The sequence below is a fragment of the Muscardinus avellanarius genome (assembly GCF_963383645.1).
Source record: "Muscardinus avellanarius genome assembly, chromosome: 15".
In the NCBI taxonomy this organism is placed as follows: Eukaryota; Metazoa; Chordata; class Mammalia; order Rodentia; family Gliridae; genus Muscardinus; species Muscardinus avellanarius.
In genome coordinates this window covers 14,857,384-14,874,068 of record NC_137801.1, presented here as the reverse complement: position 1 = coordinate 14,874,068, position 16,685 = coordinate 14,857,384, and the positions used below count along the sequence as shown (strand labels likewise).

Sequence of the window (16,685 nt, the reverse complement as noted above, 5' to 3'; positions counted from 1 at the left end):
GACAGGGGAAACACAGGCACCCATAGACGTGCCACCTAATGCGGCCTTAGGGCTGAGGGAAGCTTCGGGAGGAGGTGATGTCTATGCTGAGCGTTGGCCACAGCCTAAGTTGACGTCTAGAATGTCTCAGGCCTAAGGAATAGCTTTTAAGAAGGCCCGAAGAGTGGAACTAGATAGCTGTGTGTGGGGCATCGAAAAACGCTGCTCATCAGCCCAGTATGATACAGAAGGCAAAGAGTATGTAATGAACTAGAGAGACGAACAGGGGCCCAATTATGTAGAACATAAATTACATTAAGGAGTTTGCACTTTGAGAGCATGTCATTCATAGTTGTATTTGATAGCCTTAAAACCATGACTTGAAACCAGTGAAGGCTTTTAAGAATGGGAACAACGTGGTCACATTTCTTCTTTGGAAATATCTCTGTGACCACAATGTGAAGAATGGAGAAAGGAGAGGAAAATAGCAGGCAGGTGGCAAGTGTATCTGTTAGGACGTTGTTATGGTGATTCAGGTGAGGGATGGTGGTGACAGTAGTCTGAATCAGGGTAATGACAAGGGGGACAGAGTAAGTAGAATGCAGAGATACCTAGATTTGTGGTGTTAGGAATACAGATGGGCAGAAAGAATTCTGTAAAGGCTCCTGAAAGGTAGAAGTCTTGGAGGAAAAGGAGTACATGCATAAGCTCACGGGAGTCAAGAGTTTCAAGAAAGAAGGATGGGAAAAAAGCATCAGTTGGCTTTAGTAACAGGCAGTTACTGACATCTCTGAAGGCAGTTTCAGTGGGACCATGGGGTGGAAGCGAGATTGGGATGGGCTAAGGGCTGAGTGGAAATTCAGGCAGTGGAGGCTGCAGGTGTACACAACCCAAGAGGTTTAGTAGGAAAGGCGTGGTGGAACTAGGTTTGGCTGGAGGGTGCACTTAGGGCTGAGGGAGGTGGTTTTTTGTTTTATTTTGTTTGTTTTTATTTGAAGCAGTGATTTCGAAGATCTATGTACATTTAAATGTTTTAAAGAAAGGGCTTGGAGAGGAGTCTAATGAGAAAGAGAAAATGAGAATAATCAATAGAAGATCTTTGCAAAGCTCAGAAGGGATGAGATCATAGACTAGATGGAGAGATTAGCCTGAGGGAGGGACCTGGTCAGGAGCTACCTCTTTCTTTGTATTAGAGGACAAAGCAAAAAGGACAAGTGTGGATTCAGTTTTGTTCCGATTTTCTTTTTTTGGAGCTGGGCGTGGTGGTGCACACTTGTAATCCCAGCATTTGGGAGGCTGAGACAGGAGGATGGCAGTTCACGGACAGCCTCAGTTACTTAGTGAGGCCCTTTGCAACTCAGTGAGACCCTGTTTTAAAATAAAGAATTAAAGCCAGGCGTGGTGACACATTCTTGTAATCTCAGTACCTGGGAGGCTGAAACAGGAGGATAGATAGGAGGATTCAGGTTCCCAGCCAGCCTTAGCTACTTAGTGAGGCCCTCCACAACTTAGACCCCATTTCAAAAAAAGAATAAAAAAATAGGGCCGGGAGTGTATCTCAGAGGTAGAATGTCCCTGGGTTCCATCATCCCCAGTACCACAAAAAAAAAAAAAAAAAAAAAAATTCTTTTTTGGGAGCTTTTATTTTCTTTCCAAAGTAGAAGATGGACATGTGCTCATGTGCTACTTAGGAGTGAGAGCCGGCATCAGAGTTAGAAGAAAGGGAAGAAAATTTGAAACGGCTCCTATTTAAAACGTCTCTTAGGATATTTAGCTTCTTAAGTGCTCAGTAATATTTATTGACCAAATAACTGCATCACTTTGTGAATGCTGTGAAGAACTGAAGAGTACTTTGGGGAAACGAAGATCTAGAGAGCGGCTGTGGGAGGATCATGACCGAGCCGTTAATACTGGTGTTGTGTTTTGTTTTAGGGAATCGTATTTGGGGAAAAGACCTGAAGGGTATTCAGTTGTGCCATGTAGCATGGTCTGCAGATAGTAAAATCTTACTTTTTGGAATGACAAATGGAGAAATACACATTTACGATAATCAAGGAAATTTTATAGTAAGTGTATATTCGTTATTTTTACAATTTATATTGTTATTTTGCATATCCTCACACCTACATTTATCATGATTTCTGTAATCAGTCTTTAATTCAGTATTTTAATTTTTTCCAATCATCTAAATTTTTAAAATTAAAAACAAACCAGCCTGTCCTTTTTTTTTCTTTTCTTTCTTCTCTCCTTCTCTTTCTCTCTCTCTCTTTCTTTTTCTTTCAGACTGAACCCAGGGGTATTATGTCTCTGAGCTATATCCCTAATCCTATGTTACTTTTTATTTTGAAATAAGGTCTCACTAAGTTACTAAGCTGCCCTTGAACATGTGATCCTCTGTCTCAGCCTCCTATGTACTGGGATTATAGGTGTTTGCTACCATGCCCTGCTCAAGTCTTGGTTTCTTTTAAGCAAATTAATGTCGCATATTAGAGTGTAGCTTTTAGTTCTGATTTTCTGGAAGCTGGAGGGAACAAGGTGCCAGTGCATTGAAGCAGAGGGGTTATGAGTGGGTTGATGTACAATTTGAGTTTTGTGAGTATCTTCTGGTGCCTGAACATGCTGCAGACACCAAAGACGTTTTTACAGCAACTAGGGACTGTTTGTAAAAAGAATGTCAGTCTTTAACCCTAAGGGAGAAAAATCAATTTTTAGAAGTTAAAATAGAGTAGAGTCATGTAGCATCATCTGCAGTAAAGTTCTGCCTTTGCAAGATCAGGCTTTGATAGATCTCTGATGTATTGACAGGGTAGTTTTGCTTTTAGGGAAGATTAAAGTACTTACGTCTACTCACTAGTGAAAGTAAAATTGCTAACTTTTCTATGCCACTTTACTTATCTCTTGTCACTTGAGTCTCATAAAAACTGGGTGATTTTCTTAAATTTTTATTTTTTATTGGCGCACTATAGTCATACATCTTAATGGGGTTCAAGATGGTGGAGACATACATGCACACATCACCTAATTAGCCCTCTGGGTGATTTTTTTTAATCCTCACTTTCTATGTAGGGAAAAAGGGGAGTTAGGTAAGTGATTTTTCCTGGACTGGTAAACCAGTAAGTTGTCAAGCTTGTAGGTTTTTAGTTCTGATTTTTAGCGTTCTTCGGTAGCATTCCATTCTTACAGCTCTGTTTTAAAATGTAAATAGTAAGTCTAACCCATTCTGTCTAGATGAAAATGAAACTGAAGTGCCTGGTGAACGTCACCGGGGCAGTCAGCATTGCGGGCATTCACTGGTACCACGGCACGGAGGGCTACGTGGAGCCTGACTGCCCTTGCCTGGCTATCTGTTTTGACAACGGGAGATGTCAAATAATGAGATACGAGAATGACCAAAGTAAGTAAGCCATTTTGTTCTTTTCAATTGGACAATTAAAAACATATCTAAAAATGGCTCTGAAGGCCAAGTCCTCTCACCTAAGTATGTTACCATGTTGTCTTTTTGGCTAGATCCAGTCTTGATTGACACGGGCATGTGCGTGGTCAGTACGCAGTGGAACCACACCGGCAGCGTGTTGGCCGTGGCAGGCTCCCAGAAAGCCCTCTCTCAGGACAAGGAAGTGAACACCGTACAGTTTTACACTCCTTTTGGGGAGGTAAATGCGTTAAGGTTTTATCTTCTTCCTGTTTCAAGTCCTAGTGGTAAGGAGGGGGAGACAGAATGGAGGAAAGGTATGCACTTGTTACGGTTTCTTTTAAGGACATTTGAGTAACCTTAAAATACTAATTATATGTCCTCCTTAAAAGCCCCACTTTTTTTTTTGGACTGGGGATGGAACCCAGGGGCATTCTACCTCTGAGCTATTTTTTATTCTTTATTTTGAAACAGGGTCTCACTAAGTTGCAGAGGGGCTCACTAAGTAGCTGAGGCTGGCCGCAAACCTGTGATCCTCCTGTCTCAGCCTCCCAAGTACTGGGATTATAATCATGAGCCACCATGCCTGGCAAAATTCCACTTCTTAATATTGCCATAATGTCTATTAAATGTCAACATGAGTTTTGGAGGGGACAGAAATTAAAACCATAACAAAATTAAATTTGACTTTAGAGCATATCTGCTTAAGAACAGGGATACCAACCTAGCTAATTGGACTGGTACTGGCAATTTTGGGGATTATACTATTCTTTCAAATAATAACTACAGATTAAAAGTGTCTATTTGTGGCCACATTAAAAAGATTTTTATTCATTTACTCATTATTTAATCATCAAACTACTATGTTAGCATGTAGAAAATTTAATTGTATAATTCATTTATTTATGTCAAGCATATTTATTGAATAATCATTTACCAAGTACTCTCTTTAGGGATAGGGAAGTCACTGTGAATTCGATGGAGTACTCCCAAGGAGCTCCCTGTGGAATTTTCTGGAACCATGGAGGGAAGAAGGCAGGGCTGAGTGAGGAAGCACTATTGGAGTTGTACTTGAATAGGAGTACTGTAGCAGATGGCGTTGATGTTGATTGATTGATGAGAAGTCATCTCTCACGTGAATGACAACGGAGTCAACATGGCAGCTGGGGAGGCCAGGAGAAGAGAGATGTCTCTATTCCTGCCGTCCTTCCACTAGCATCTCACTTTTATTGGGTGTTATAACCAAAACATTATAAGATATTATTAATCACGGGGAATAACAAAGCAATCATGGGGTGAGTCAGGGAAACACCAGAGTAGTCACAGATGAATCAGGGAAGGAGAGGGTAAACAAGGAGTCAGCGTCTTGGCTTATGGGTCAGGGTCCCTGGTTATCGGTCCCATTTGGTCCCTGGAAACTTGTCTGCATGCAGACAATTCTCACTTGGGTGAGCAGTTTGAGCCCCTCCCAAGCTGGACCGAGGTGACTTCAAAGCAGATGACTAACAATGCTCTCAACAGAAACTCCAGGAAGACAGGAACAGTAGGGATGCGGGACTTGTGGGGAACGAAGAGGAGGGTTTCAGACAGAAGGTCCACAGAATGGGCCCAAGGAACGGCAGCACAGTAGCTCTGTCCCGGGTCCACATGCACAGTTAGGGCTGGAGAGTGGGACATTCAGCAAAGGTGTGGTTTTTGGCCACATGGGGCAAAAGCATTGTATGACATGCTAGATAGAGTATAGATAATGGAGAGCTATATATTTTTAAAAAAATTATCACTTTTTTTTAAAAGGAGGGAAGAATATGATCTGATTTTTTGTTCCAGGAAGGTAACTGTGACAGCAGAACAGAGATTGGGTCTGGGGGTGGGGGTAGAGGGTGTGAATACAGAAAGAGATGGAAGGTAAGAGTCCAAGTTAGGAGGCTGTTCCCACAGATCAATCAAGGAAAGAGGTGAGTGTGGAGAGCAGAAAGGAGAAAGGCACTAGGGCTTGGTGATTAGTTGGTTATAGGGAAAGAAAAGAGACAAGACTTCAGGATTTAGTTTACTAATATCATATTTCACCAATAAAAGAAAACAATAATATTCCATTAGCTCTAAAAAGTACTTTTTTTTGTACTGGGAATTGAACTCAGGAGCATTTTACCTCCAAGCTACACCTCCAGCCTTTTTATTTTTTATTATAAAACAGGGTCTCACTAAATTTCTGATGCTGGTCTCAAACCTGGATCCTCTTGTCTCAGCCTCCCAAGTACTAGTATTACAGATATGTGCCATGCCTGGCTAAAAAGTATTATTTTTTACAACTCTAAAATTGGGTTGACTCTTTTTTTTTTTTGTGGGGGTACTACGGATTGAACCCAGGACCATTCTACCTCCAAGTTATACCTCCTGCCTGTTTTTTTAATTTTTTATTCTGAAACAGGGTCTTGCTAGTTAACCAAGGGTCTAAGTTGCTGAGGCTGGCCTCAAACCTGTGATCCTCCTGTCTCATCCTCCTAAGTGTTGAGATTACAAGCATGTGCCACCATGCCTGGCTTGAGTTGCCTCTTCTAATCAAAAGTATCATATTTAACAATGTATTTTTATTAGTTGTATGTAAAAGTAAAGACATATATATATATACATATATATATATTATCTTAGATTTGATATCAAATTCTCAAATTCTTTGGATATAATTTATAAATTTCTGTTCCCAGCTGGGTGTGTTGGTGCATGCTTGTAAACCGAACATTTGGGAGGCTGAGACCAGAGGATCATAGTTCACAGACAGCCTCTGCTACTTAGTGAGCCCCCTTGCAACTCATTGAGACCCAGTTTCAAAATAAAGAGTTAAAAAATAGGGCTGAGGGTGTAGCTCAGAGGTAGAATGCCCCTGGGTTTCATCCCCAGTAGTGTAAAAAGAAAAAAATTCTGTTTCCATATGCATACTTTTAAAATATGAAAATGTACTCTTATTGGTGCACTGTAGTCCTATCTCATGATGCAGTTCAGGGTAGTAGGGACATATTTGCATGCAGTACTTGGTGAGCTTCCCGCTCCCTCCCCGCACCCTCCCCACCCCATACACGATAACGAGATCGGCATTGGTAATTTGACGTCTGTATGTAACTTCAATGGAAGTGCGGCCTTCATTGATTCTCCCCCCACCACTCATATGAATGTTTTTCCTTACAAAAATTCAAAAAATTTATTTTAAAATGATTAGTAGTCTTTCACAAAATAGTTTTCATACTGCTTTTGATCTCCATGAAATGTCTGTTGGTAATCTGTTCATTGTGACACTTTAGATTAAGTACAATTATTTTTTTTCTCCAGCACCTGGGCACTTTGAAAGTTCCTGGGAAGCAGATGTCTGCACTCTCTTGGGAAGGAGGAGGACTGAAGATTGCATTAGCCGTTGATTCCTTTATATATTTTGCGAATATTCGACCCGACTATAAGGTATTAAGAACAGTTATAAGATAAAGTGTTTTCATGTAGAGATTTTGTTAGAGCTTACATTACATTCATAGCTGTTTTGCGTTAGAAACTAGCAAAAAGGAGTCTGTGTGTGTGTGTGTGTGTGTGTGTGTGTGTGTGTGTGTGTGTGTGTGTGAAGACCTTAGAACTAGCAAAGTGAATTTTTCTAGAACACCATGTAGTTATTAAATGACTACAAGTCAGGGTCTCCTCAGGAAACTGGTAGCCCATTCACAGGAGTAATTGAAGGGCTTATTAGATGTATGGACAAGATTGAGGGACAGCAAGAGAGAGAAAATGCAGGCACCCAGGGCTTAGTGAATGTGCGATGCCAGCAGCACTTCTTCCAGACAGCAGGTAAGGGGGTAACATTCCTGGAACCCACTAGAACTGCGGTTATGCAAGAGGGGCTGTCCAGCCGGGTCATGGCCACCGCCAATGGCCAGGCAGAGAGGTTTGGGGGGAATAAATCCTTTAGCACATCTTTCCACCTCTACTGGCCAAATCCAACTAGGACCCAGATGGCGAGGTAGCCCAGGTGATGGAGTTCATCGAAATCAGGCTCCAGAGCTTAGAGTAGAGTACTCAAGAGAGAGGATGGACCAGAGGAGAAAATGACGACACGCAACACAATATTTAATCAATGTCTTATTTTCAAGTTAACATTTGATTCTAACCAAGCTCTGAAGCGAAAGTTCTGATAAACTGTTTGTTATGAAAAGTTTTATCTATTTAATCTTTAAAGGGCAAAGCCCCTTAGAGAAACGACTGATTCTAGGACCACATCAGGAAACTATAATCCGGAAGCATCTTACAGTGCTAGACAGTCAGGAAGGGCCCGGACACCAAAGGACGTGGACAAGTCAGGCACGTGGCAGACAGCTGGAAGAGCTCTTGATGTCCAAGCTGGAGTGATCTGAGGAACAAAGAGGTGCCGCATTTCAGTAGAACGCGAATTATGAGTTAATCTCTCTGAGTCAGTACTGACACATGAAATAATGTAAATAAACAAACAGGAGAGGAGAAACAGGCCTTCCTTACATACATATTCCAAGTGACTTCCATGCTTCCCCTCTGGGAGGTAGACCGTAGTCCCTCACTGCCTCGCTTGAGTGTGGGCCACATGTAGTAACTTACAAAGAGTAGAAGGATGGAGGGAAGGAAAAGAAAGTACTTGACCCTGGAGAAACCTGGCCAGCACTGCTGTGGTCACGCAACCAAGTTAACGTGATTAGTGATGACATGCGGATATCATGCACCCCTGGGGTATCATGAAGGGAAAAACACTTTGCTTCCCTGGTGGTCTTCCTCGAAATGAATAATTCCAGCCTAAGAATGGGAAAAAATTGCCAGACAAACCCAAACTGAGGGGTATTCTACAAAATACCTCATTAGTACTCTATACTGTCAGGGTCATCAGAAACAGAGGAAAGCCCGGCGTGGTGGTGCACGCCTGTGATCCCAGTACTTGGGAGGCTGAGACAGGAAGATTGAGGTTTGCGGATAGCCTCAGCAAGTAGTGAGACTCTTAGCAACCTGATGAGAACCTGTTTAAAAAAATAGGGCTGTATGTATGGCTTGGAGGTTGATTTGCCCCTGGGTTCCAGCCCCAGTACCACCCAAAAGAAACCAACAAACAACAAAACAAATGAAAAACACGGAAAGACTGAGAAACTCATTGTGCAAAGAGCCCAAGGAGACATTTTGACTAATTGTCATATATCCAAATAGGGTTCTGGGACAGAAAAAAGGTATTAGGGAAAGCTAGGAAGATTCAATAACGTTTTGAGTTTAGTGAATTGTACTAGTGATAGTATTCTGGTTAATAATACTCAGTTCCTCAGTTGTGACAAATGTGCCATGGTAATGTAAGATGCTAACAGGGAAATAGATGAGGAGTGTATGAACTCTACTCACTGTAGCTTTTCTGCAAACCTAAAACCATTTTAAGGTCTAAAGTTTATTTTAAAAAGCAATCTTAGTATAGAAAGCTATCAATTTACCTTTGAATGGTAAAGTCATAATGTCAGCAGTGAGTACAGATTTATTCAAAATTATATATAAATGTACTGGGATAGTCAGACAGAAGGGGAAGCTGGAAGCGTATTGGTCCATAATCAGTAGATACTGTGATGTGGAGGTAAACACTGGAACAGTTACAGCTACAAGAGAGGAAGATGGGGCAGGTGCACATTTTTTTTTTTTTTTATGTAAGCTATGTAGAAAAATGTGGATGGGGGAAAGAGGCAAAGCATCTATTTTTGAATTTTGACTTGCAGACCCAGAATTTAAAATTTTGACAGGGACCAGTCTGCCTATTGCCCCTAGACCCCTTAGCAGCTATTATTTTTATTTTATTTATTTGTGATTTTTTGTGGTGCTAGGACTTGAACCCGGGGCATTCTACCTCCTCAGCAGCTACTGTTAATGATTGAAAACTTTCACTACCGAAGCTTAAATCTTACACAGTAAAATAAGGACAGTTAAGCAAACTAAGCTTATTTTTGCAGCTCATCTTTTGTTTTTAAAATGTTTTATTGCTACTTTGAGTTTTTTTTTTTTTGTTATTTTAGGGAGAAAAGATAGGTGTGAAGCTGAAGGTTCATGGTCAGCACTGATAAACGACCAGTATGTAGTATTTCTTGAGTAAAAACAATGATTATTTTCCCCCAAGCTAAAATGTCCTTCCTTTGTCTTTCCTTCCCGTTTTTCCCCTCCCATCTCTTCCCCTTCTTGCTTTCTTTCTTCCTAGTGGGGCTATTGCTCAAACACTGTGGTTTATGCATTTACCAGACCGGATCGTCCTGAGTACTGCGTTATCTTTTGGGATACTAAAAACAATGAAAAATATGTCAAATATGTGAAGAGTCTCATTTCTATTACCACCTGTGGCGATTTCTGCATTTTGGCTACAAAGGCTGATGAAAGTCATCCTCAGGTAGAAATTCCTTGGTTTCTTCAAGCAGGTTGGTTAACAATGGGCAGAGTGGGGCTTAGCTACCTCCCTTGTCAGGCACGGCTTGCGCACTGGCAAGTAGAGCAAACCCTCAGGTATTGGCCACGTCTGTCTAGGTTGTTTTGGAGCTGGGCGTGGTGGCACCTGCTTGCAATCTCAGTATTCTGGAGGCTGAGGCAGGAGGATCGCTGTTCAGCTACTTAGTGAGGCCCTCTGCAACTTTTTTTGAAAATTATGTGCTTTGTGACTATTACTTTGGTGTCCCCTGATGTATGTTTTTCTGTGATCAGCTAATCATTGGTAGTTCACATTGACTGGCTCAGTACTAAAGCTTTTGTATCTGAAAGACATTTAAAATACCACATTCCTTTTCTGAGTTAAAATTCCACAAGCTAGAAAGAAAGGAAGGAAGGAATGAATTAAAGAAAGAAGGAAGGAAGCCAGGTGTGGTGGTGTACACTTGTAATTCCAGTACTTGGAAGGCCGAGACAGGAGGATCACACAGGTTCAAAGCCAGCCTCAGCTACTTAGTGAGGCTCTCAGCAACTTGTGAGACCCTGTTTCCAAATAAAATAGAAAATAGGTCTGGGAGTAGCCCGGAGGTGAAAGCCTCTGGGTTCCATCCCCAGCACCACAAGGAAAAAAAAAAAAAAAAAAAAAGAAAAGAAAAAAAAAAGAAAAGAAAGAAAAAGAAAGAAAGAAAGAAATCCAGTTTTCTGGTAAAAATGCTGTAGAAATTATGAAACAATGACTCTAACAGTTTGAGCAGCTTTTGACATCGAGAAATCTACTTTTATTTGGATTTATATTACCTTAAATCATTATGTCATGAAATAAAATAAAGAATACAGATAGTATCTTTTTAAAAAGTATACTAACACTTTAAATATTTGCAAGAGTATGCAAATAATCTAAAACAGGACTACCAGTGTCTTTGGCTGGTTTATAACTTATTTTATCCCATTAAATTTTGAGTTATTTGAATAGCCACATATGGCTTTGTTCTCTCCTGAAATTCACTAAAACAGCATTAAAGGTATATTTTTTTTAAAAGTCACAATCCCAGAGGGACCAGAAAGGGAAAGGAAGTGGCAACAGAATTTTGGAGTGAGATAGTAGTTGCATAGTGGTGATTACTGTAGCAGACCTAAGAAAGCTGAACCACAGACCTTTCACGGAGGAAGCAGAGAGGCAGCCAGTGGTCGTCTGGAAGCACCAGAGATGATGCAGGAAAGAGAAAACTGCAAAGAAGCATTGAAAGATGCAGACGTGGAGATCTTTTCCCATAGAGTGAGCCCACGGCAGCACCCCACTGCCACGTGTTGAGACTGGAGTTTAGCCTCCAGGGAGGGTCACGGAAGGGTGGAAGAACTCAGCTGAAGACTGGACAAGTCAACGAAAAGTTTCTGACTCAGTGTTACCCCCAGTCTTCTCTTCCCACTTGGTCCTTAGAGCCCTGGGAGCTGAGCGCAGAGCTTTGAGGGCGCAGGTTGGAAGAGCCTGCCCTGGAGAATCTGATCAGCTGCTAAGAAAAGACCTGTAATGGCCCTGAGAATGGAATCCCCAAGAAAAACAGCCTTGCCCGATGAGCTCACAGGAAAGGCGCGGTCAGTGAGGCTCATGCAAGGGCACGTAGGTTCCAAACAGCTTTTAGCATCCCACTTTGATACAGCAGGTGGACCAGGATACTCAGACACTTGAGGGACACACTGAATTTAACAGACACCAAAAATCAACACAAATAGAAAGAGAAGAAATTGGAGGAAACAGAGACTTTGCAAGAACACTTCAAAGGCACCAGCCTTTCTAAAGAATAGCCATTGTTCTCAGAGAGTGAAGAGGTTCCCATCCATAAAGTGAGAAAAGGGTACTCTAGAGAAAAAACATTTTGGAAATTATAAATATAACCATGCTGAAAAATCGACAGAAGAGTTAGGAAATAAAAGGAATGAAGACACCAGTAAAGTGAAGCAAAAAGACAAGAAATGGAAAGTATAGAAGAAGAACACTAGAGGAATAGCCTAGATATTTGGTATTTGAATGATAGTTCTGAGAGCCCTCCACAGGCAAAATGGAGACGACTAAATCTGAGGAAAACAGTCCTCAGATGTAAGCTTCCCTTGGGATTCTGCACTGGAAGAGCCTCGCTCAGTGAATACTAGTGCTTTCACATCAAAACACATGATTGTGACATTTCAGAACAGTAGGGATTAAAAAGAAGGTTTCAGAGCAAAATGAAACAAAAACAGATTTCACAAGACGAGTCGCGATGATACTTGATTAATGCCAACTGCAAGACTTTGGAGAATCGCCTTCAGAATTTTGAAGGAAAATGCTTTTTCATCCTAGAACTTTTTATCTTAAGCAAATCAATTAAATGTGAGGATAGAATACAGACTCTCAAACGTGCAGGGTCATGAGAAAATGCACCATCCATGATTCCCTAACTTCAGGATTCTGCCAACCAGAATGAGGAGTAGATCAAGATGGAGGAAGAGCAGGAGCACGGCCTCCCAGGGAAGGCTGGTACCCGCTGGTGGCTCCAGCACGCCCAAGGAGGCCCTGACAGAGGGCAGAATGTTCCAGAAGAAGTTGAAAAGGATACAGTCACTCGAATACCTAGTATATTTGAACCTTTTGAGAGGAGATATATTGAACTGGTCGGTAATTGAGGATTTGGGTTAGTAAAAGGTACATAGAAAACTAAGCAGAGAGAAAAGAAAGATAATTATAAATTGCAGGGAAAGCAAAATATTCTTCAAAGGAAAATTAATCATGGTATACACGACACCTGAGCTATAATAGTTACAGAGCCAAAATAATGTGATCACTGAGGTCTTTAAAATAAAGAAACCATTTTATTGCAGCATAGTAAACATATCCAATCCTAAATTCTGATCTGACAAAATTACATTAGAAATGGGAAGATGGAGGGATGGAAGTGTGCTTCTTTGTGACAGGGGGATGGAAAGGCGATGAAGAAAGCTAAATACTGGTCCTTCATAGTGGGAAGGCAGTAGACAAGCACTAGATTAAAAAAAAAGAAGAAGCAGTGCTATAAACAGTAGATTCCTGGAGGTAAAGAGCAAAAGGACAGCCGGGCGTGGTGGCGCACGCTTGTAATCCCCGCACTTGGGAGGCTGAGACCGGAGGCTCGCGCAGGTTAGAAGACAGCCTCAGCTACTTAGTGAGACCCCGTTTCCAATTAAAATATAAAATAGGTCTGGGAGTATAGCCTGGAGGTAGAAAAGCCTCCACCTCCAGTGGGATCCACCCCCCACTGGGTTCCACCCCCAGTACCACCAAAAAAAAAAAAATAATAATAATAATAGCTAAAGGATGTTTGAAGGGAGTGAGAAATGGGAAGATAGGGGGATGGTGTTTCAGTAAGAAGTCTTATGAAATTATTTGACTCTTGGAAATGTAAACTTGTATAACTGATAAAAATGAGAAGTAAATTAAAAATACAACTTATGCTATTTTGTGGCAATAAATAAACTTATTTTAAGTAGTAGCAAGGTAAATTGTGATTTTCTATGTCCTTTTTTTAATCACTTATACTTATGTAATTAAGCAAGTTTTAATTGAGGTGCTGAAAAGTCAGATGTAAATAACACACAGAGAATTGGTTTATTTGAAGTTATTCTGGTGAGGCAAACATCTAAGTAGAATAGTATTATTATTAGTGCCAGATACAGTAAAAGAAAAATGGAATTATCATTTTAGACAAAATGATGCAAAATGTGCATTGTGTTTGGTTATCTTCCTAGTATTAGCTATTGGTAGCTGTTTTTACTAGGTTGGATTATATGTTTTCTGAATTAACTGAATCTTTTTTGAATTTCTCATGTCATTTAAATATTGCTTCAAAGGAGGAGAATGAGATGGAGACATTTGGTGCCACGGTAACAAATTTAGTTAGCTCTTAATCAGCTGGTTATAATAGGATAAAAATGAGTTTTAATGTTATAGCTGGGCAAGCATTTTAGAAGTATAAATGATGAAAAGTAGCCAGTGTACTTGTGTTTCTAAGACATCTCCTATAAAGCTGAGTGTGGTGGCACACACCTCTAATCCCAATACTTGGGAGGCTGAGACGGGAGGATTGCAGGTTTGACAGCCTCAGCAAGTAGTGAGATTCTGATCAACCTAGAGTGATTCTGTTTCAAAATAAAAATAAAATAAGGCTGAGGGTGTAGCTTGGAGGTAGAATGCCCCTGGCTTCCATCCGCAGTACAAATAAAATGAAATAAAATATCCTACTAAAATCCAGGGTATTCCATTATATTGAGAAATCAGCCTCGGTTTAACTTTTAGTTGATATATTGTTTAGTAGTTTGTGTTGTAGATTATCTTTCTTTTTGTCTGCTGTTCTTCACACCTAACGGTTTCATCAGTGTTTCCCCAATGACTTCCCAGTTTCATCAGTGATTTCCCAGTTAGAGATTGGAACTGGGAAAGATAAGCATGATATATAGAAAGCGTATTTCCTTTACTAGTCATAAGCAGGCATCCTGATAATTTCGTTTGATTTGTCCACAGTTTGTGCTAGTTCTTTGTAACTCGATTGGCACGCCTTTGGATCCTAAATACATCGACATTGGTAAGGAAGTGTTTATTGATTTCTCCTACACTCAGATTTTATTTGTAACTCTAATTTAAAAACCTAACAGTGGCATTAATTAGAGTGGTGTTCTCTAAAGTGAAGATGGCCAGACTTCCTGGCTGGCAGGTCCGCTGCCAGATTATACCTGTTCTCATGGTAGAATTATTAACACCCTTTATTTATTTATTTATTTATTTATTTTTTCTTTTTTGGTGGTACTGGGGTTCCTGAAAGCCCTTCTACCTCTGGGCTACACTCCCAGACCTATTTTTACATTTTTATTTGGAAACAGGGTCTCCTAAGCCAGCGCGCGCGGCTGGCTTTGACCCTGTGCGATCCTCCTGTCTCCGCCCCCAAGCGCAGGGATTACAAGCGTGCGCCACCACTCCCAGCAATTAATACCCATTTGATTCCCAAAAGCATCCTAGGTAAGATAATAAATTTTAAGGTTACTGTATCTAAGATCTGTAATACTTTCATAATTGCCATCATTTGCTTTAAATGGGAAATATAATTGCACGGGAATTGGTACGCAACATAATGATTTGGAATGTAATAAACTAAGGACCATAGAAAGAATTTTGCTATTGAATCACTTTTATTATTAATAAACTGCTTGTAAATACCTCTCTGCCATAAAAACACTTTAGCTACTCATAAAATTGAGTTTGCCTTTTCCGGAGTTTTCTAATAAAATCAGTCTCTTAACAGGGACAGCTTAAAAAATGTCCCCACTTTTTCAGAGCATATTTGTTACTTTAGTTTTACCCTTTGCTCTGCGCAATAGCTATGAGAGCGACCCATTAAAAAATTCCAAATCTCATTCGAAGAAGTTTGTTAAAAATCATTAACAAAGAGCCAGGCGTGGTGGCGCATGCTTGTAATCCCCGCGCTTGGGAAGCTGAGACAGGAGGATCGCGCAGGTTCAAAGCTACCTAGTGAGGCTCTCGGCAACTTAGTGAGACCCTGTTTCCAAATAAAATATAAAAATAGGTCTGGGAGTATAGCCCGGAGGTAAAAAAGCCCCTGGGTTCCATCCCCAGTACCACACACACACACACACACACACACAATCATTAACACATATTTTGTTGTCCTTTCATTCTAAGTTCTAAAAGTAACCATTTTCTTTTAAACTGTATGGTAGTGTGTTGGATATGATAGGACGAAAATTATTTAGTTGAAGCATTTGAAAACCTATCGAACTACTTTTTGATGCTGAGAACTAGGAATTTTTTTTTTCAGCGTGGGAATTCTAAACAGTCAAATGTTAAAGTTGCCTTCCAAATATTTGCAAAGCTGCTTGAGAGATACAAGAAAATATGAAAACCATTTACTGGCTCAAAGACTCGGTCTTCCACGCTTAGGGTCTTGGTAACTCACTTTGATATAGTGGAACATTTCAGCTTCCTTTTTATATTCATTGTTACTTAGGTATATGTTCACATATATCTATATATACACACACTTACATCTATACATAGGTTAGTGTTTGTTTTTAGAAGATTTAGCTTAAAGTACTACAGATTGTCATAAGTATCTTATTTATTGGGAGCATAAGCATAACTGTCTCTAAGGAATAAATTCTGTCAACCTTTAGATTATATTCTTTCTCTTTTTTTTTTTGGTGGTACTGGGGTTCCTGAAAGCCCTTCTGTCTCCAGGCTACACTCCCAGACCTATTTTATATTTTGAAACAGGGTCTCCTAAGCCAGCGCAGCTGGCTTCGAACCTGCGCCATCCTCCTGTCTCCGCCTCCCAAGCGCGGGGATTACAAGCCTGTGCCACCATGCCCGGCTTATTCTTTCTCTTTTAATATAAAAAGTTTTAACATAGACTCATGATGATAAGATTAGCTTCAAAGGACTTTTCATCTCAAGGAGACTTTCCTTTTTCCTTGCATACTGGGGATTGAACCCAGGGCACATCCTACCACTGAGCTACATTCCCAGCCCTTCTTATTTTTTCTTTTCAGACAGGGTCTTGCTCGGGCTGGCCTCGAACTTGGCATCCTTCTACTTCAGTCTCCCACATAGCTAGGGCTACAGGCATGTGCCGTTATGCCCAGCCAGACGGTGTTAAAAATAAGCTCAATGTAAACCCTCCCCTTCCTAAAATGGCAAATACTTGAGGGTATGACTGTTTGCGTGTTTGAGCCTCAAGACTCCTTTTTGCAGCCTTGCTGGCTGAAAGGTAACAAGCAGCCCTTTCACTGCCCTGCGGCAAACACAGGCAAAGACTGAGCGTTTTTGTTTCATACATAG

At 40.7% G+C, this 16,685-nt stretch overlaps 1 protein-coding gene across 2 annotated transcripts in view; it reads left to right on the top strand.

The window, feature by feature from the left end:
* The window catches only part of WDR35 (WD repeat domain 35), a gene marked incomplete at both ends in the record, with an annotated part of 65,427 nt that overhangs the window by 13,702 nt on the left and 35,040 nt on the right, over positions 1-16,685 (top strand). Inside the window, 7 exons of one of the 2 annotated variants that reach the window (XM_080711103.1) lie at positions 1,912-2,045; positions 3,208-3,373; positions 3,487-3,632; positions 6,716-6,841; positions 9,612-9,797; positions 13,688-13,720; positions 14,358-14,418. In XM_080711103.1, the coding sequence (XP_080567229.1) occupies positions 1,912-2,045; positions 3,208-3,373; positions 3,487-3,632; positions 6,716-6,841; positions 9,612-9,797; positions 13,688-13,720; positions 14,358-14,418 (852 nt within the window). The remainder of the gene's footprint in view (positions 1-1,911; positions 2,046-3,207; positions 3,374-3,486; positions 3,633-6,715; positions 6,842-9,611; positions 9,798-13,687; positions 13,721-14,357; positions 14,419-16,685) is intronic. The other variant, XM_080711104.1, reaches the window with a different exon arrangement.